At 32.8% G+C, this 22689-nt stretch overlaps 1 protein-coding gene and 1 pseudogene across 1 annotated transcript; one reads left to right on the top strand and one right to left on the bottom strand.

Annotated features, from left to right (window-relative positions):
- Positions 1–392: 392 nt before the first annotated feature.
- LOC114403271 (pre-mRNA-processing factor 19-like) lies at positions 393–9213 on the top strand. The gene is made up of 18 exons (XM_028366113.1): positions 393–546; positions 680–765; positions 1243–1314; positions 1463–1525; positions 1783–1869; positions 2294–2441; positions 2677–2798; positions 3099–3215; positions 3335–3430; positions 3502–3561; positions 4502–4576; positions 7191–7295; positions 7584–7703; positions 7792–7869; positions 7946–8042; positions 8148–8199; positions 8346–8416; positions 8515–9213. Exons 1-18 carry the CDS (start codon positions 534–536, stop codon positions 8628–8630), a joined length of 1578 nt encoding a protein of 525 aa, XP_028221914.1. The 5' UTR covers positions 393–533; the 3' UTR covers positions 8631–9213.
- A 3642-nt stretch (positions 9214–12855) lies between these two features.
- LOC114402034 lies at positions 12856–22219 on the bottom strand (annotated as a pseudogene).
- Between the last annotated feature and the right edge of the window lie 470 nt (positions 22220–22689).

Genomic DNA, 22689 nt, shown 5'->3' with positions numbered 1-22689 from the left:
ACTAACAAGTGCAAAAATTATAAAGCAAGCCTAATCACACTCTATTTTGTTCATCCAAAAACACAAAGACTCAATTGAATTTGTTCGTCTCTCATAATTTGCCCTAGATAGTCCCGAGTTTAGGTGGGCCAAGTAAATTTGATCACCCCAACTTTTTGTTTTTGATAAAATCAAAGCATTAATAAACATTTATAAAACTAATACATTTATCTCATTTTAACATTTTAATTTTTTTAAGGAGTATCATTTTTTTTAAGATAATAAGGTTATATATAATGTTTGACCTAACTTACCATTTAGACCCGAAATGGAAAATGGACCGGGTATTTGGGTCGGCCCGTCCTGGGTGCATATCCAGTATCGTATCCAGTTGTAATAAAAGATACCTCTCTCACTTTCTGTGAATCATTTGCGGTGGTTCCTTTCGTTTCGTTCACTGCCGTTTCCCTCTCTCTCACACTCACACTCACACTCCTCCCAAAAACCCAAAACCCTAACTCTCTTTCGCACACTTTCTCACGCTCGCTGCAGCCATGAATTGCTCCAGTTACTTCCTTTTCTCCTCCGATTCTGATTTTTTACACTACACGCTCTCTTTCATTCTGATTTTTTGTTATACTGAAATTCGTTGGGTTTTGCTGATCTGACTCTACGTCGTTGTTTTTCTCTGTTTTTGCAGTCTCCGGCGAAGTTCCGGAAGAGCCCGTCGTGTCTCGGAACTCCGGTCTCCTCTTCGAGAAGCGTTTGATTGAGCGACACATTTCGGTAACCCTTCTCTCTCTATTTGTTCATTTTTTTATTCAATTTACTGAGAAAATAACAAAAAAAGTGAGGAAATAGTAGAGGTCAAGTAGGGAAAAGTGTTTTAATTGAGAATTTGAAAAGGAGAAAGAAATGACACTCTTTTCAAGTTATCGAAGTCAAATTTTGAACTGGTTTTTAGAAATCCTGACTGGAATTTCAGTTTCGTGTTGTTTTAGTTTTTAACCTGACTAACCTTTTAAAGCTTTTTTTTTTAATGATTTTTAAGGAATAAAATGTTTCCCCCCTTTTTGCTCGTGCCAGAAACTGGATCTTATATTGGTCATTTGGTTATGGGATTTTGTATTACGTGTCTGTTTTGATATACAATGGGTGTTGTGGCATTACTTAATGTGTTTGAAGTGATTTTTATTATGTATATGTATGTATATACCTATATTATTGATTATGACAGTTTGTGTTCTCGAATTTGCTATGTAGGATTATGGGAAGTGTCCAATTACTGGAGAACCACTTACTATGGACGACATTGTACCAATCAAGACAGGCAAGGTATGGTGGTAATGAAATTAGTTGTATTGTTTTAATATTGAGTGCGGAGTTTATATCAAGACTAAGCGCCCCGTGTTTGATGTTGTTCTTTGCTTTTCAAGATTTCAGTTGCAATGTACTGATTAAATCAGGATCATTTACCGTGCAGATAGTGAAACCCAGACCTGTTCAGGCAGCTAGCATCCCTGGCATGCTTGGAATGTTCCAAAATGTATGGAATTTATGCTATGAAGTATTCTTTATGATTTTTGTTATATTTTGCTTAATATTTTCCACTGCATTTCGAAAAAAAAAAAATATTTATATGCTGCTCTACATTTTGGGATTGGGAGTTTAATGGTGGTTTATGTTATAGATAGTTTTCAAATAAATATTTAGACATGCTTAGATATGTGTAGGCTTCTTTCTGTTGAAAAAAACAATTATTTAGGCTTCCGCATAAGATGATTTGGTTTGCCTAATTTGTAGGAATGGGATGGATTGATGCTATCTAATTTTGCATTGGAGCAACAATTGCACACAGCAAGACAAGAGCTGAGTCATGCTTTGTATCAGGTAAGAGCAACAAAGTTATTAATGTAAAAAATTGTTGTCTTTTATAGTTCTGCTTCTTCTTTACATTTCTCAGCCCTTGTGTTTGCAATCTCCAAAACTTTCAGGTTTCTTTGCCTTTTAGATTGCCAATTTTCTGATGCTTTTTTTCCCAACGGTCTGTTTTTTTTTTTTTTTTTTTTTACCTTGTTAAAAATAGGTGTATTTACTTTTCAGATATAATTGCTGTTAAGTTATCTTATTATTAACTTTTGTTTGACTTGTTATGCTTTAATAATATTTTATTTTTGAACTTTTCAATACTCTGTATGATTTTTTTATTTCAATATGATCCTTTGGGTGGTATTGATCACAAAATGATATTAGTGTTGTTGCTATATGTTCCCCTGCAAGAGCTGCCACTGTTTATATTAGTTTTAATCTGTAGCATGATGCTGCTTGCCGAGTTATTGCAAGACTAAAAAAGGAACGAGATGAAGCTAGGTCCTTACTTGCACAAGCAGAGAGGCAGTTCCCTGTTTCTGCACCAAATGCCATAACAGCAAATGCCCCCGTCCTGAGCAATGGGAAAAGAGGTTTTCATGTTATCATCTAGTCTAGTTATCTTTTTCCTATATATTGCAATTCTGCAGATTACTTTTTATGCTGAGTTTAATATAACTTTCATAAAGTATGCCCCATTAATGTTATAGATGACAGTGTTCAAAAGCTTTCATTTAGAACTTTCTTAAGGATATTTCCCCCAGTTTGCTATTAGTTTTTATTGTTTGCTTCAAATTGTTTATTTGAATTATCTTTTTTTTCATTTAGCTGCTGAGGATGAGGATCTGGCTCCTGGTGCAAAGAAAATTCATCCTGGAATATCTTCTAGCATAATTTCTGAGCTAACTGATTGCAATGCTGCTCTTTCCCAGCAGAGAAAGAAGCGACAGGTACTCTTGGTGATATATATAATATAAATATATATTGACATTTTCAAGTGTTTCTTTAGTTGTCTTCATTTTGAGCTCAGTTTTGCTTTGAGCTTTTGACAAGTTGGAATTTATGGAACTTTTAGTATTCCTTTTTACTGGTTTTGACTTGCCTACTAAAATTGTAATATATATGTATCTTGTGTGTATCAGTGTATGCTATAAACTTTTGTGGCATATTTTAATTATTTCTTTGCTGTTTCTAATTGTAAATTTGAATGTTTTCACTTGTTTGTGCATATTCTTTGTCGGTTTGTTCAGATTCCTCCAACTTTGGCTCCTGTCGAAGCTCTAGAGGCATATACCCAGATATCTAGTCATCCCTTTCACAAAACAAACAAACAAGGCATTATATCTCTTGATATCCTTTATTCTAAGGTATGGTTTTTAAACTTTATATATGGTGGAAACATGCAAAAAGGCTCCTTTTTTTTTAAAAAAAAAAACTAGAAAACTAATGGGTGCTAATTCAGGATCATCCCTTTCTCTGTTGACAGGACTTAATTGCAACTGGAGGTATTGATACAAATGCTGTTATTTTTGACCGCCCATCAGGACAGATATTATCTACACTCAGTGGTCACTCTAAAAAGGTTTTATTTTAGTTGAAATGGCTACAGTTATCTTTTCTTCAACTTCTGCTGATTATGAATGCTTTTGTTAGGTGACCAGTGTAAAGTTTGTAGCTCAGGGTGAATCATTCCTAACTGCTTCAGCAGATAAGGTAAAAGTGCTATCCTTTACTGTAGGTTTAATTGCTTAGAAGTTAGAACCATTTTATTTGGGGTCCTTTTGGATAAACAACTTAAACTTATTGTGTAAGCACTTGTGTAGAAGTTGTTTTTGACTTTTTATAGCCGAAGAGGAAATAGGGTTAAATTGTTTTTATCAAAGCTATATGCTGTATCTATTAGGTATTTTGGATAGCTTGTTGAAGTTGAAATAAGGTGAAAACAGCTTATGGACATATCATAAGCTATTTTCATAAGCTCTCCAAAACATTAAGACTAATGGTTATGTCATTTCAGTACAAATAAGCTGTAAATAAGCTCTCCTCCAAATGGTGCCTTGATCACCTTTCTCCACCCAGGATCAGACATTGTATAGCATGAAAGAGAAGTTCCATCCATGCATTGCTGCTTTCTTTGTTTTCTCCTGAGCTTGCTTTTTGCACAGTATAGCTAATACAAACTTGTGAAGTTGTGTGAGAATTGTGACCCCAGTCCTCTCAATTTTTTTCAGTCTCTTGCAATTTACTTTTGCATTTTGTTTTCATAATGGAAATTCTTTTGACTATTGTACTTACTCGACCAGAAGAAAGTGATGAATATGACTTCTAAATGTGAATTCAAAAGCACCCAGAAAACTGAAAAGACTTGGTTTGGTGCTAAGACTAATACTTGCAGGTGTAACTTTATACAATTTGATCGAAAGGTTTACATTAGTGTTTCTGTTGGGTTTTCCAAGCATGTTTTTCTTGTCTCTGGTAATCAGCTAGTAGTCAGTAATGTGATTCTTTCAACTTAGTGTTATCAAAGTACAAATGCAAGTTCTTAAACAAATAGTTAAGTGCAGTTTTCTCTAATCTGCAACTCTAATGTTTACATGTTAGCTATTTTTATTTTGCATATTCCAGTGGTCAATGTTTTTACTTTATGTTGCAGACAGTTCGTCTATGGCAAGGGTCAGATGATGGTAACTATAACTGCAGGCACATCTTAAAGGATCATTCAGCTGAGGTAAACGAAACTAATGTTACCATATTATATCTGTAATTAGTTATAATTTTGTGTATTAACATCACTCCTATCTAGGTTTTCTAATTTTGCTGCAAGAATGAGCTGGAAGAATTTTCTCTCCTATTTTTGAAGATCTAAATTTTTTCATTAGTGAAATTGAAGCATGCCTATGTTGTGCTTATTCATAACAAATGGTAAAGTGATGAGGGCATGGTGTAATACTTGATTCTTCCAGTGGCTCAACTTTAATTATAAGGCTTCCGAATTGGCATTATTTGATGTTTGTAAATAATTTAATCTTAATTCCTCTTCAACATTGTACATGTTTCCCAATATTTGGGTGATAATTTTGCTGGCATGGTACTAAATTTTAACTGGGGGCCAATGCCATGCTCTTTTGCTGTGTGATAGTGGTTTCAATATATTTGGTAGCATGTAAGATTATTTTATAAAATTGGATTTTTTATTTTTATTTACACGAAGCAATAACTTTCCATGTTTGATGGTATGGCTTGAAATGAATTATCTTATAGAATAATAAGAAATGTTTCATAGAAATTCTTTAAACTACAACTCCACCTTCAGAACCAAGTGAAAGAAGTCCTCAAATAATTACCTTCCCTATTATATTGGCTGCAAATGTCGAATAATTTTTCACTCCCCCAAGTTCCCGAAAGGCCTAAACCTCAAACAAAATTCTTCCTGCTTAAAATCTCATGGAGAAAACATCTTATTTAGTTTCTTACTCTGTTGTTCTGTCATTCACCTTTGCTGCAAGTCTCTGCAATGCATTCTGCATACTTTTCTATTTCATTTGGATTTGGAGATTTCACCTTAGACATCTTCCCATATCAAGTTGGATGGGACCACACATAAACAGTCCTAGGAGAGTCATGGGATGTGAGTGGTGAGTGTTCCCATAATTTGTGCTCACCTATATAACTAATCACCAGTGAATATTCGTTTTCAGCTTATTTATTATTGGCAATGCTAAAAAAAAGAAGCAAGCATAGTATACCAGCATTCTTGCTAACAAGTAACACATGTAATAGATAAATCATGTCTGTCCTGTATCTTGCAGATCTAATATTAAGTCACTATCCCCATTGATTTGGTGAACTAGAATTTCACTTATACTCTTAAAGTAACAGTATCCTTGCTACCCTGGTAAAAAGTTTTTGTACAGAGTTCCCATCCTCTCTATTGATGGAGTTGGAATCTGAATTATCTTCAAATTCATCTCAAGACAATTCCATCCAATTTTGTATTTTGTACCAGTAAAAGAAAAGTCTTCCTCAATTCTAAAATCGTAATTTCACTCGTTCATATGAACAACAGCTATACCACTGTGTTATATGTAGGAAATATCTTGTAATGTTGTTAATATGTATCTTAAAATGTCTTATTCTTTCTTCCTCATTCTTTGCCAAGATTATGATTTGAACATGGTATCAAAGCCTCTATGACTGACCTAGTGGTCTAGAGTTCTATCCTTGCCGTCCCCATTTTTCCAATAAAACATTGAATTTAAGCAGGTACGTGATTCTGTGTGTTGATCATGCTTGAAGCCCAAAGTGTTCTTGCATAAGGGGGCATCAGGTGTCTTCACCTATTGGCTTAAGCTTTTGTGATAGTTGGTTCATGACATGGTATCAGAACATGGTGTATCCACTTTGAGAATAGTTTCTTCCTTATCTTGTGTTAAGCTTATGGAACTCAATTACCACCAAAACCATTATGCACTCTGTTTCAGCCTCTTTTTTTTTTTCTCCCACTGATGGGCATTTTTTAGCTTGATTTTTCCATGGATTCACCAATTTAGCCTGTCTTTTCACTGATTGGCTCTGTTCTAGCTTATCTTTTTGTAGATTGGCTCCATTTTGACCCTTCCATAGACTGACCCCCGTGTCTAGTTCCAAATGTAGTTTGGCTCCCATTTCAAGTATCAGATGCAGTTTGATCCATCTTCATCCCCTAACACCAAACTTGGTTTGGCCTTTGTCTCTGAACCTGGCTGGAGTCTATCCTGTCTCTGTCCTAGATTCAGTTTGGACATTTTTTGGATTTATAGGATTATCAGGAGTCTAGTACTAGTACAAATAGAGGCTAATGCTTTATCCTCCATATAATATCCATCACATCATATGGTATCACATGCTCAAGAAAATTAGTTAGGATCTCTATTCTCCCTGTTCCTCCTTCCCTACCTAAATCCTGATAATTTCAATATTGTAAAGTCCCAACAACCATTCAACTGCCAGAAACTCTTGACTGCTAGGTTTTGATTTACTTTAGCTTTACATCATCATCAGATTTTGCTGTACCTATTGCTTTTAAATGCTCATAAGGTTAAATATTTGTCTGTATAACTGTAGTTGCTTCTTTTCAGTTGAGTACCTCTTGTAATCTGAGGTTCTTCAGTTTGAAATATAATATCCACACTGCATTGTAACTTTTGTTGCGTATAAAACCATGAAATTTCATGCCTTTAAGATTGCCCTTCTTAAATATGAGGCTTCTAGTGATATATGACTTTCCTGAACCTGTCAATTGTACTTCTCTTGTTTATGCACTCCTTCTGATGCAAGAATGATTTGCATTTCCAATTTTTCAGGTGCAAGCTGTCACTGTCCATGCAACCAATAATTACTTTGTGACTGCTTCACTTGATGGCTCTTGGTGCTTTTATGAACTTTCTTCAGGGACGTGTTTGACTCAGGTATGATCTCTTGTTTTTGCTGTAATACCAGCAATAAAAGGGAAAGAACTATGCATGCACATGGACCTTTTTTTTAGTGGGGTACTTTTTTTTTGCTAGAATGTGAAAGTTAAATGTTTACAGCACTGGTAAAGTTCTATATGAAATGGTTTAGTAGAGGTGTCTGAAGAATGTGGAGATTTTTTTTATTTTCTTTTAATTTATCTTATTTAAGTAATAGATTTAAACCTTTTCTTCAGTCTTCCCTACATAAGTTCTGAATCAGACAATTAATGATGAGTTGTGTAGGTTTACGACACTTCAGGTTCTTCGGAAGGGTACACATCTGCGGCTTTTCATCCGGATGGTCTCATTCTTGGAACCGGCACCACAGAATCTCTTGTCAAGATTTGGGACGTAAAAAGTCAGGTAAACATTTTTTCTTATACTTGTTTAAAGTTCAATTTTAATATTCAATGTTATTCTCTATGTTCTTACCTTCCTCCATTGGTTGTAGGCAAATGTTGCTAGGTTTGACGGACATGCTGGGCCAGTAACTGCCATATCTTTCTCTGAGAATGGATACTTCCTTGCGGTATGTGAGAAAATGTAACTAGTAAAGTATGATGATTGTTTATACAGTATTCTTATTGTACTCTTAAATTTGACAGACTGCTGCTCATGATGGTGTTAAGCTTTGGGATCTACGTAAACTGAAGAACTTCAGGAATTTTGCTCCATATGATTCGGAAACACCAACGAGCTCCGGTATTCATTTTCACTTGATGGCAATATAACCTATATTTATATATACTGGTTAAGAAGTTGTACATATTTCAAAAGGCCTTCATCTTAATTCTGTGTGTCTTGCAGTGGAGTTCGACCACAGTGGGTCCTACCTAGCAGTTGCTGGTTCTGATATAAGGTGAAGAAAACTGTCTAGTACTAGATTTGGTGACTGTTTTAGAATGTCACAGAAAAAATGTTCTCAAGCTTGTTAGTTTGTCATCCCTTTCATTAGTTTTTTTTTTATACCTAAAATTGATTTCCAGTGCCTGTTAATTTATGCAGGATTTACCAAGTTGCAAATGTGAAATCTGAATGGAACTGTATCAAAACCTTCCCTGATTTATCTGGAACAGGTTTTATACCTTTTTCCCATTGTTCATTATTCCTTGAGGGTTTGATGATTTCATGTTTGTTCAGTTACTAATACACAACTCGAACTTTTTCTTCTCAGGGAAGAACACGTGTGTAAAATTTGGTCCAGATTCTAAATACATAGCAGTGGGATCAATGGACCGAAATCTTCGGATATTCGGCTTTCCCGGTGAAGATGCTCCTACTGAGTCATAAAATGCCTCAGTTGTACAAGCCAAAGTCTTGCTCTGGAGTAAACAGTTGCTACCTGCTATTGGTGCTTGGTCTAAATATCTATGATGAGATTGGAAAAGTTAATGAAGGTAGTGGTTTCTTTGATTATTCAGTCTTGCTCCTCACATGGCATGTTGCGTATGTAGGATGGAACAAATGTACTTTCAGGCTTTGTGCAGCAACATTACGATGCCTTGATCATGGCTGCTAACCTTAGTGATAGAAAGCTGCAATATTTGCCTTAGTCATCAAAACCTCAAAGCTTATGTTGTCCGTAGATAATTTTGTAACGTCAATTGTTTAATTAGTGAGATAACTGATTTGTCGGCCAATACTTACTATCGGAAATTTATATGGTTGTAGCTATTCTTGTTCGGGGTGTTTTGTTGATGACATTAAAAGAAATGGGTGATAGACATCAACTTCTTCTAGTAGACAGCTAATGATGAAAAACAATTCCTTTTGCTTCTGGATATTACGTTAATAGATACAAAACAAACTATAACGAATAGGAAGTGATGGCATTGTTTACCTTGTCCAACGTAAAAATATATTCAAGTTTCCATCTGCCATTTCTTATTTCTTATTAATATGCACTGGTAGTTTTATTTATTTAAATGGTTATTTGACTTTCGAGCAAAGAGAATTGTACAATAGCAAAGGTATGGAATTATTGTGTAGAAAATTGACGCATAAACAATGATCTTGCATTAATTCCTGCTGAGCGTCCAAAGTGTATTTTCAGGAGAGCTATAGAACAATTACAAGATGGTTAATAGTACCCAAAAAATATTTGATGGTTAATGAGTAGAAATATCTTTAGGTTGCTAAAATTTTGAATTTATCGTTTACTCATTATAAAAATTTGTCTTAAAAAAAAAACTAAGTTATTGCTAGTAGGCACGACACCTGTGCAGGTCGGGGAGTACTCTCCCGCTTCATGTTCTCGAATCTTATCGTGTTTCTCGTTTTTTGTGGTGGGGGTATTTTTTATCCCGTCCATTCCCCGGTTCCCTGTGGGGACCCGTGGAAATTTCATTTTACATTAAAAAATGTCAAAAATTATAAAAAAAAATATTTTTTGTTTTATCTCAATTTTTCAACAATAATAAATTTAAGGTTTAATTCTAAGTTTAAAACATGACTAAAAATATTAAAATAAATCAATAATAATAGTAATAAAATCACAAATATTAAAACATCCAAGAAATATTCAAGTACATATTAATGTTACAGTATTACACAATAAAAATAATAAAACTAGTATAACATTACAAGTCTTCATTCAATAAATTAACATCATCATATTGAATCAAGTGTTCATACTTCCATCCAAGTGCAATGAAACATCTTCAAATTAAACTTACACAATGAAACATGTAAATATGTGTTTAGAAAATATAAAAAAGTCATGAATTAATAAAATAAAATTTTCATTGCAGTGAAGACAGTGTGAAAAGGAAGTCAAGGAATGAAGTCTGAATGTTTGATGCGGCGTTTTAGGGTTTGGGTAATGTTTGTGTCTTTGTGACTTGTGAGATATTATTTATATATATGATAATTTTGTTTTGTATTTTTTTTTACTAGTAAAATACTATATTAATCCTTATACTTATGTTATACATATTATAAGTTTTGAGAGTATATAAGTAAAATTCTATATACGCGGGGATACGGGGACCTTGCGGGGAGCATAGTCCCCGTCCCCGTCTCTGAATTAGCTGCGGGCGATTTTTCATCCCCATCCTCGTCCCCGCGGGGAATTTTCCCCCGATCGCAGGCCCTGAATGAGGCAGTTCCCGTGGGGATCCCCAAGTTGTAGGGAGAATTGCCATACCTAATTGTTATAGATAAATGATTTTTATAAAAACAAACGAGGCCATAAAATTTTTTATCAACAATGTTGCAATTGCAATTTTTTTCTCCGTACTTGTGGTAATTTTGTGAATTGAGATCAGTAAAACTTCTCATTGAAAGCCCTTTAAAATATAATATCAAAATAGATTTCGTATCCATGTAATGAGAAGTATGGTTTCTTAAGATTATATAATATTTTACTCTTATATTCTCATTCACACTTTATCAATAATAATACAGAATATATTGTTATTTATATTTAAAAGCGTTTGAAAGGAGATAATTTTTTTTTTTTATCTTTAAGAATCATGATTCCTGAGAATCACGAATTCTAAAAATCATGTTTTATGTGAATAAATAAAATTTGTTTTGTTGATCATTGGAAATTAAAGAGTTACAAATATTTTTATCAATTATTTTAATTATTTATCACATTATATAATTTAATAAACAATATGATGCTTTTGTTGTGGTAAAAGAAAAATAAAACTTAAAAAAGTAAGATTCTCATCTCCTTTCATGAAAAAGATTTTGTGGTAAACTGATTAAAAAATATTCTCGAAAAACATCATTTTCCAAGAATGTTATTTTGTTAAAATGCATACCAAATATTGGAAATTAAGTTTTTCAACTGATCATTCCTGGAAAATTTAAAACTTTTCTTAGTATGTATTTCAATAAATAACTATAATTTATTTACAAAATATACCAAATTACTTTATTTGTATCAAAGTTTCACTTGGTGTTAATTTGATTATTGAAAAATTATGATATCACATGAGCTGTAAAATGACATCAAATTATACATCCAAAATAGAAATTATATTTGTGCCTTTCAATGTTTGAAGAATTAAATGTCATTGTGAGGATTAAATTTGTTGGTCCATTGTAGGGCAAACCTAGAATGGATTAGACTGACCCAAACATATGTTTTTTTATCAAAAGTGATGCCCAATAGTTTAAATAAAGTAAAATAAGTAATTTGACCATTTTGTCTTTAAATAACTTCAAGCACTCAAACTTTACTAATTTTTTGTTGATTAATTTCAATACACACAGGATCCATTCACTTTTTATTTTGTTTATCTATGATACACACAAAGAGTATTGACATTTTTTTTAATCCATAAGAATCAAATTTAGGTGCTAAAGAGTTTACAACAACTCTTGCATAATACTTAACCAATTGAGTTATACTCCTTTAAAAAGATCTATTGACATTAGGGGCAAGTCTTAGGCACTTGTACTTAGTACATTTCATTATAATTGTCGTTTTTGGTTATTTTACACCTATTAAGAAAAATTAATAAATGGATGAAAAAAATAATAATTTTACAAAATTTACCTTATCATTATTAATTCATTTTTTTTTGTTTTTGTAGCTCACATTATCAATATTATAAGGGATATAAGTGAAAATAAATAATTACTATTACATTGAAAAACTAAAATAATAATTATTTTGGAACATCTTTTTTTACACAAGAATACCATGAGACGGATGGAGAATCATCTAATAAGAAGTTAATCAATCCAACTATTAAATAAGGAGGAGTGCTAGTAACATATCTTTTAATACTATTGCTAACACACTATTTTTTTTATTATTGGTTAAAGTTTATTGAAAATTACAAAATTATAAGTGATAATTATTAAATAAGAACCAATATTTATAAAATTTTGTAATTTACAATAAGTTTAGATTATGTTCAAAATGATATGTTAGAGAATATGTTAGTATTTCTCTTGAATAATATAATATTGTCTTAAATTTTAAATAATTTAGATATTAGTGTGTAATTTAATAATAATTTTAAATAAATAAATATTTTATATATTTTAAATAATATATTATATATTAAAATGAAATGATACCATGAAGATTGTATAAAATTTTATAAACTAAATCTATTTAGTGAACACTTGATTTAACAATTGAATCGATAAAATTTATTAAGGAGCTTTAAGTACTCCGAAATTTATACCTAGTCTAAGGTAGGTAGGACCCATGTAATTTGTCAAATAATGCCACACAAGGGAGATAGAGAGTTGTGAAAAAACCTTAATGTAATGTTCATGAGAAGTTGAACATTCCGCATTCTTATATTGTATAGTGACTTTCCAAGATTCCAATTTACAACCTTACTGTCTTCTAAAGCCTTCCACAAACCTTAATTCAAAACTAGGCAAAATAAAACTTCAAATGTAACCTAATGACAACTTAGGCTATAAATGTCTGATGCATCCGATTGATTAATCACTCAAGGGTAGAAGCCGCCCCCACGAAAAAAGTAGGTTGAAGAGAGAAAGAATTGAGTGTGTTAAGTCTTCTCACCTCAACAACAGCATCTCAGAGTTGCATCATGTAAGGGGAAGCATATGTGAAACCCCACAACTGCACACATTATAAATAGTGTATAATTAGTAAATCATAACCTCATATGGTAGTAAAAAAACTAAATTTAACTTTTGGTCATTTTAGTGTTATTTTATTTTGGTATATTAAGTTTTAAAAAATTTATTTTAACCTTTTATATTTTTGAAAGTTTCATTTTCATTCTTTATGTTTTCAAATTTTATTTCAATACATTAAATTTTAAAAGCTTCACTTTGATCCTTTATGTTTTTGAAAGTTTCATATTGTTCTTTATGTTTTCGAAAATTTCATTTTGATCATTTCTTTTAATTTATTTTAACAATCGTTAGTATGTTCAAGGCTATCAAACTTGATGATTTACGTAAACTCGTGAGAGTTTCATATACTCAACTCGTACACTCAACTCGTAGACTTGTAAGAGTCCAATTCATATAAAAATAATAACAAAATATCTATGAATGTCACACTAATTAAACATTTCAACAATATAATAAAGCAAAATAATAAATAATAAATTTTACAATACTTAAATAACCAAGTCTAGTAATGCATCCCTACTAGCTAATAACTTGCAGATGTTATGTTATAGTAATGGTAGATCATTCCTATCGAGGATTTGATGTTATTAAATGTGAGAATTTTTTTTATTTGAAAACAATACACTAAATGAATGTATGTTGAACATTAAACAGATAGAAAATAACCCAAAATGACTTATATTTTGGTTTAATTTTTTTAACTTATTGACTCGTTAACTCGGTGCTAAACTCGAGAGTCTACTGAGTTTATTTAGAGTTTATAGAGTCTACTAAAAAGAGAGTTTACAGACGAGTTAACTCGCAAAGAGTAAGTGGACTCGTAAACTCCTAATAGTTAACGAGTTAACTTGAGAGTTTGATAACCATGAGTATACCATTAACTTTAAATTTTAAAATAATTAATTTAAAATAGTGATAGCTAAAAACCGTCACTGTCTTCTTAAAATACATTCAACCATCTACTTTCATAACCTCTATCATCTTGTTCTTCTTCTACAAACTACATAAACAATGCAAGCACTATCTACTTACATCCACAACTCCCTCAATACTATACTTATCATCAACAAACAAATCAGATTCGCAACATCCATCCACCAAACAACACCATTTTGTCACACCATAACCACACCACAATCGAGTACCAACATAGATCATAAACATTGGGTGTCGACGCTAATGAAACTTTAGATCTCACGTTATGGTGGTGATTTTGGGTCTTATTTTAATTTTTAACTGCACTATTTTGAATTCATTATTTAAAAATTAACATAAAACTAACATTTGCTAACGAAAATCGAAAGAAAATATCAAAATGAAACTTTAAAAAATATAAAAAATCAAAATGAAATTTTCAGAAATATAAAGGATCAAAATGAAACTTTTAAAACTTAATGTACCAAAATGAAACTTTTAAAACTTAATGTATCAAAATTAAACTTTTAAAAACATAAATGCCCAAAATGAAGATTTTAAAACTTAATGTACCAAAGTAAAAAAAACACGCAAACATAATGGACCAAAAATAATTAACCTAATAAAAATAAGTGGACAAAATAAATGCAAGTGGCCACCACATCTGCAACAAAAACAACAAGTCAAGTCCTAATATGTGGGGATAGCTACATAGATCAATCAACATCATTAAATTATCAAAACCAATATTTCAAAAAGAAACCATTCAGAGTAAGGTCTTGTATAGCATTTTCTACTAGTATTTTCTTCATCTTTCCTCTATATTTTTTTAAATATGACTAACTTCATTTTATCCAACATTTCTCACTAGAGCCTCTATCAGTAACCTTCTTTTATGACCATTTTAGAACATACTAATTGGACTCCTCATTTATTTTCTTGGTTAATATCTTGTTGGAGCAAAGATCACCATCTTGTTAGATGAATAAAGTGTTTGTACTTGCTCAGTCACAAAGGAACAAAAAATAGTATCAAATGATTTTTTCGGATGATAACACTACGGTTTAACCACATGTTATTTTGGAAGGCAAAGGACGGTTAAATGAAACTGATTTACTAGAAATACGGTAGAAGCAAGGATATCATTGATCATATCCTAAAGACAAATAATAAGTTAATTACATAAAATTTTAAGCACACAAGCAAAAAAAAAAAAGATTTAAACAACAGAGATGAAAGCCATTAACTTGATGCAATCTAATTAATGTCAGTAGTAAGAACATTACCTCAACATTCTTCATTTCAAATTTTGAACTATGAGCCAAACACTCATTTCCAAATGTATATTGGACGATCCAATAGTTCCCATTAATCTTTCCAACCAGAAGAATAGATTCAAGCATAGAGATTCCATTAGTGGTACTTAAAACAATAATAAAATGGACTAACAACAATTAAGAACACTATGAATACTTAAAAATCTCCATCATATATATATTACATAATTGAATGAGTTAGGACCATTATTTTATTAGCCAAAATATTAAAGTGGTCTAATCAATATAAAATTATGAAAGACCAATTGTGTAGATACCATTAGTAATATTATAATTTGATGAGGAATCAAATTATAATTATCAAATTTGGGGTAACTGATGACAGTTACAGGTTATAGTTCCCCATTTGTAGGGAGAGAAGTAACAACACGTACCATTTGCTTTCTTTCTTTCCTCTTTATCCCTATTAGAAGAGAAAATTCAAAGAAGAACATAAAAATATCTACATTTGGAAGATCATAAAACCAATCTTGATCCTCATCAACCTTTCATCATTCCATTATGGCTAATCCAGATACGCTTCCGCAATTAGTTTTCATCATGATTTTGAGTATGGGAACACAATGAGGTTTCATTCATCTTTATGTAGTAATTTATCTCTACATGGATAGAAAGCATGTGGTTAGAATTGGTGATCGACTGTTAGAATCAAATTAGGTTGATTGATTGAATCCCTACAAATTGGTATCAGAACCACCCATACTTGATTCATGTATGATTTTGGAAATTTTATTTATTTAGGCTGCTGGCATATTCTAAATTTTAAATGAATTTAGATATTTTACATATTGTTGCTTGATCTTACCTTTTACTAAAGCGTAGAATGCACCATTCATTTAAAGGTTACAATGCATCATTAATGTGTGTGTGTGTGTGTCTATATATATATTGCTTGCTCTTACTTTTAGAGGTCGCTGCAGTAAATTAAAATAACAATCATGAACTTTTAAAATTTAAAATAAATAAATAAAGAAAATTCGGTTTCGATTCTTATTAGTACAAATTTTAAAGGACTGGAAAAAGAACATGCAAATTGTTCTTGGCTGAGGATCGAGAAACCCCCTTCTCCTACAGATTCCAATACCTTTAAAAGAGGAAACTTCATGAGAAGTGAGATCACTTAAATCGCATGAGTCTTATGATCATTAAGTGTGGCATTCCGAAGGTCTTGAGGGGTACTGTTTCAGATGATATAACTAGTGCCAAAGAATTCCTTGCTGAAATTGAAAAGCGCTTTGCAAAAAGCGATTAGGCAGAAACAAGTACTCTTCTTCAGAACTTAATTTCCATGAAGTATCAAGGAAAAGGAAGTCAGGGAATACATTATGGGAATGTCAAATGTTGCTTCAAAATTAAGGGTACTAAAGCTTGAGCTATCAAAAGACTTGCTTATTCATTTAGTGCTAATTTCTCTGCCTTCATAGTTTAGTCAGTTTAAGATCTCTTATAACTGTCAGAAGGAGAAATGGTCTTTTAATGAGCTCATTTCATACTGTGTGTAAGAAGAGGAAAGTCTGAAGCAAGAAAGGATTGGAAGTGCTCATGTTGTAAGTACCTCTAAAGACAAGGGCAAAAGAAAAAGAACTGAGGAGCCCAAGAATGAAGTTGCTAAGGGTCCAACACAAAAGAAACAAAATCAAGGTGACAACTGTTTCTTTTGCAGTAAGCCTGACATGTAAAGAAGAAATGTACCAAATATCATGCTTGGCATGCAAAGAAAGGGTTGCCTAAGCTACCAGAAGCCAATTGATTCTGAAAGATGGATATATGTTGGAGATGGTAAATCGGTGAAGGTGGAAGCTATAAGGCATTTTAGATTATTATTATGTACGGGTTTTTATTTGGATTTGAAAGAAACTTTTTTTGTATCGTCATTTATAAGGAATTTGGTTTCAGTTTCTTATTTGTACAAATTAGGTTATTTGTGTTCATTTGGAAACAACGTGTTTAGGTTGTTTTTTAATCTATATTTACTTGATACTATAACTTCCTATGGTGAATCCTTTAATGTGGAATTGTGTTGTACTAAGTGTAGAATTGATAATACAAACTCAGGAGCATTATGACATAAGCACTTAAGTCACATTTCTAAGAACAAAATTGAACGACTTGTGTTAAACAGAATCTTGGATTCCATTGATTTCACAAGCTTTGATGTTTGCGTTGAATGCATTAAGGGTAAACAGACCAAAAGCAAGAAATTAGGTGCATATAGAGCTACAAACGTCTTGGAATTTATACATACGGACATTTGTGGGCCATTTCATACACCTTCATGGAATGGTCAACAATATTTTATATCATTCATAGACGATTACTCCAGATATGCATACCTGTTTCTTATACATGAAAAGTCACAATCTCTATTGGACTCCAGATATGCAACACCTTATGAGCTTTGGGTTGGGCGAAAGCCTAGTCTGAAACATTTTCATGTATGGGGATGTCTAGTTGAGGCAAGGCCTTATAAGCCAAATGAAAGGAAATTGGACTCCCGAACAATGAGCAACTACTTTATTGGTTATTTTGAAAGATCCAAGGGCTATAAATTTTATGATCCCAAATTAAAGACAATTTTTGAGACGGGAACTGCCACATTCTTTGAGGATATTGAGTTTGGGGGGAATAATAAGGCTAGAGACTTTGTCTTAGAGGAAGAATCAGTAACAATTCCATAACTGATTCATGCAGTTGCTTTTGATAAAGAAAATTTGGAACCTCTACAAGATATTGTTATTGAATCTCCCACTCAAGATAATTTGGTCGTTCATGAAGAACAAACTTAAGATTCTCAAGAACCTATGCTTCATGAGACAATACCTTTGCGGAGATCTACAAGAGAAAGGAGAAGTGCTATTCCAGATGATTATGTGGTATTTCTCCAGGAACATGAGGAAAATAATGATATGATGGAAGATGACCCAGTCAACTTCCATCAAGCCATGCAAGATTCCAACTCAGAAAAGTGGATTAAAGCAATGAATGATGAGTATAAGTCCATGCAAGACAACAAGGTTTGAGAACTTATCCCATTACTAGAAGGTGTGAGACCCATTGGTTGCAAATGAATATTTAAGACCAAGCGAGATTCCAAAGGTAATGTGGAGAGGTATAAGGCTCGTCTTGTGGCGAAGGGCTATACCCAAAAGGAAGGGATTGACTTTAAAGAGAATTTCTCTCTAGTTTCATCGAAAAACTCTTTTAGGACAATCATGACTGTTGTTGCACATTATGATTTGGAGCTTCATCAAATGGATGTCAAGATGACATTTCTCAATGGCAACATTGATGAGACAATTTATATGGTGCAACTAGAAAACTTTGTGTCAGGAGAGCCAAAAAATATGATTTGCAAGCTGACAAAATCAATTTACGGGCTAAAACATGCATCTCGTCAATGGTATCACAAATTTCATCAAGTAATTCTCTCATTTGGTTTCGAGATGAATCTTGTTGATGATTGTGTGTATCACAAATTCAGTGGGAACAAGTACATTTTCCTGGTCTAATATGTTTATGACATACTGCTTGCCACTAATGATATAGGCATGTTGCACGAAACCAAGAGATTTCTATCAAGAAACTTCGAAATAAAAGATCTTGGTGACACCTCCTTTGTATTAGGAATTCAGATACACCAAGATCGATCTCGGGGTATTCTAGGATTATCACAAAGGAGCTATATCGAAAAGGTACTTAAAAGGTTTGGCATGCAGAAATGTAAATCCGGAAATACTCCAGTTGCTAAGGGAGACAAGTTCAGTCTCAAACAATGCCCAAAAGGAAATTTGGAAATTCATGAAATGTAGAAGATTCCATATGCATCAGCTGTAGGGTGTTTGATGTATGCCCAAGTATGCACGCGTTTGGATATAGCATACATAGTTGGGGTATTAGGCAGATATTTAAGCAATCCAGGAATGGATCATTGGAAAGCAGCCAAAAGAGTTATGAGGTATTTGAAGAGAACAAAGTATTATATGCTCACATATAAGAGGTTAGATCAGTTGGAGATCACTGGGTATTCTGACTCGAATTTTGTAGAATGCCTAGATAGTTTGAGATCCACTTTGGGTTACATTTTCATGTTAGCCGGTGGTGCGATTTCTTGGCGCAGTGCCAAGCAAACCCTTGTTACTTCATCCACTATGGCAGCATAATTTGTGGCATGCTATAAGGCATCAAATCATGGAATATGACTGAGAAATTTTGTCACAGGGCTGCAAATTGTGGAAGGAATTGAAAGACCACTTAAGTTATATTGTGACAACAAATCAGTTGTATTGTATTCTAACAACAATAGGAGCTCGATCAAGTCGAAACATATTGACATCAAGTTCCTAGTTGTTAAGGAAATGGTACAGAGTGGACAAATTTCCATAGAACACTTAGGGATAAACTCCATGATAGCAGATCCTCTTATTAAGGGACTTCCACCCAAGGTCTTTCATGAACATGTTGCTCACATGGGTGTTTTACCGTTCGAGGAATCTTTGGTTTAGTGAGAATTAGTCACTTTTATGTATTTTATGTTCTTTGTTAGATTTTATGCATGCATGCATTGACTTTTAGATATATTTGAATCATGCATGCATGCATTGACTTTTATGTATTTTATGTTCTTTGTTAGATTTCACACACACACACACACACACACACACACACACACACACACACACACACACACACACACACACACACACACACACACACACACACACACACACACATTACATAATTGAATGAGTTAGGGTCATTATTTTATTAGCCAACATATTAAAGTCGTCTAATCAATATAAAATTATAGCTAAGGGTATGTTATGAAAGGTGAGTTGTGTAGATACCATTAGTGTATAATTTGATGAGAGACCAAATTATAATTATCAAATTTGGGGTAACTGATGACAGTTACCAATACAAGAGGTTATGATCCCCATTTGTAAAGAGAAGTAACATAGAACCAATCTTGATCCTCATCAGAAGAGAGAAAAAATTCAGAGAAAAACATAAAACTCTCTACATTTGGAAGAACATAAAACCAATCTTATCCTCATCAACCTTTCATCATTCTATTATGACTAATCCAGGTACGCTTTCGGATGTTAGTTTTCATCATGATTTTGAGTATGAGAACACAATGTGATTTCATTCATCTTTATGCAGTAACTTCTCTTTACATGGATAGAAAATGTGGTTAGAATTGATAATCGACTGTTAAAATCAAATTAAATTGATTGATTGAATCCCTACCACCATAACAATCATTTGGCAATGCCTCAGGCTAAGAAATTAACAACCAATACTTTATTCCTTTGTTTTTCTATTCCCTAAATGAGCCGTGATCGAAACTACCAAATTTAAGTGACATGTTCATCTAATAAAAATGTCTTTCTAGTTTTACAAGGAAACATTTTGAGAGGATAATCATGGCATGTGCCAAAATCCTCCCATTTGATTATAAATCAGCAATGCAAATTTATGAAGTATAGTGAGGATGATAAATAATTCTAATATGCAATAGAAACTGAGACTAAATAATTACCATACATTAACGCTGGACCTACGTTTTCATGACAACATGCAGAAGGCCGGTGATGAAGATTGAAGAGATAATCAGTCAACAGCCAACTTGAGATGCTCATTGATTCATTATTAGTTTTCTTCTATATAAGGCTTTTAAAAGAATTTTATGTGATGAGTTTACATGTTTCCATGTCATAAAAATCCAGATTCAATTGAAGCTAATTAATATTGAAGACTGATGTATCTAAATTACAATAAGACATTTGACCTCAAAACACTACAATGAACTCATCCACTTAAAAATTTAGACAACGTACCATTATCCAACATTTGACCAAGTGCCAACATCTTCCTACAAATCAAATGCATTTTATTTTTTGTTTAGACCATAGATATCTTCTATTGATATAAAATGTTGTTCGAGCCAGGAACATCCACAACTTGGTAGAACTAGCTCTCCCAATCGGGATTTCTCCATGCTCCAGGCTCAAATCCGAGTCTTCGCTTAAGGGGAATCAAGCATGTACCATTTGAACTAAGCACCCCTTGGTTACTAAAATGTATTTGTACGTCAAGCAATAAGAACCCTTACCAGTAGGTCGAAACAGCCTTGGCTGACCATATATGGTTGTAAATACAAAAGTTTAGTTTGTCCCCTATCACCACAGCAAACAGAACAAAATCATATTTCAAGATGTAGAAGTATGTTAGCAATAGCATTATCCCAAAAAGAAAAAAGAAGAAAAAAGTTTACTTGATGTTTTCTCTTTGCAGTAGGTTGCAAGGGGTAATCTAGCAGCCCACCAAACTCAGCCAGGTGCATATCTCCAACAATCTAAATGTTTTGTAAAATAGATCGCAAATACATAGTCAACATTAGAATAATACATTAATCTGCAATCAGAAAATCTCCAACAAACACCATAACAAAAGACATGTATTTAGTCCATAAAAGATTGACATACCAGCAAACCAGGACCAGAAAGTTTATCACTGTTGCGAAGAAGTGTACGAAGCGATATGCCATGTTTCAACGTACTGCCCTTCATTCGAAGAAGTAATGTTGAATCAATATTTCAACATAACAACACAATACAGTTCAATGCACAGATTAAAAACTAGAAAGCAAAATTACCTGTAAAGTAGGACCCTCTGACACCCTTTTACTATATTAGGGAGGCATGATTCAAAAAATTCATTCAACTCAAGATAAATAACAGTAGAACCATCAGTGAAATTGGGTAGAGGCCTCTTGGGAATATTTGGAGAATGCTGCTCATTTACTTCTTCAAAAACTTCAGAACTCCTACTGCTATTTCTAGTGGCCTGATCTTTATCATTACTTTTACCTTTCAATAAATCCTTGCCATTACTCATGGGACTAGAATCAACATATTTATCTGAGCGATCACCATCCTTATCAAAATTTTCAAAATTACTTCTAACAGAAACTGATTGATGATTACTGATCTTGGATCCCTTGAAGCCAACTGAAGGAAAAATATAAGACCAATATGAAGACATAGATTTACCCTTTCTAGAGTAGTTGTTGGCCTACACAAACAACAAACTCATGTCAAATATTAAATAAAGGGGGGAAAATGAAAATTAAGGTGATAATTTTTCCACTTAGTAATGCAGAACAATGATCCAAGCTTATACATGCATTCTCATATCCATGCTCTTATTCAATTACACATAAAATGAGATGCAATCATATGTTCTTTTATGTTATTTCCCCCTAACTTCTGCAACCACATATATGATGGCAGCAGAAAGAAAGGATAAAAGCTGGTAATGCAGCTAACCTAATTTCCAAACGAATAAAACCTGTGAAGAAGCAACCATACTCCAACTTCAGCTATGGTCTGAGTTTCAGTTATTCCACCAACGGTTTGGCTCATTATTATAATATGAAAATTAATAGAGACAAAATATAAAATATAAGGGACAAAACAGTGACAAAAACACCAAATGATATTCATAGTTTTATT

This window comes from Glycine soja, chromosome 20 (assembly GCF_004193775.1).
Source record: "Glycine soja cultivar W05 chromosome 20, ASM419377v2, whole genome shotgun sequence".
In the NCBI taxonomy this organism is placed as follows: domain Eukaryota; kingdom Viridiplantae; phylum Streptophyta; class Magnoliopsida; order Fabales; family Fabaceae; genus Glycine; species Glycine soja.
The sequence above is the reverse complement of the archived record's forward strand: the minus strand, read 5'-3'. Positions and strand labels throughout refer to the sequence as shown.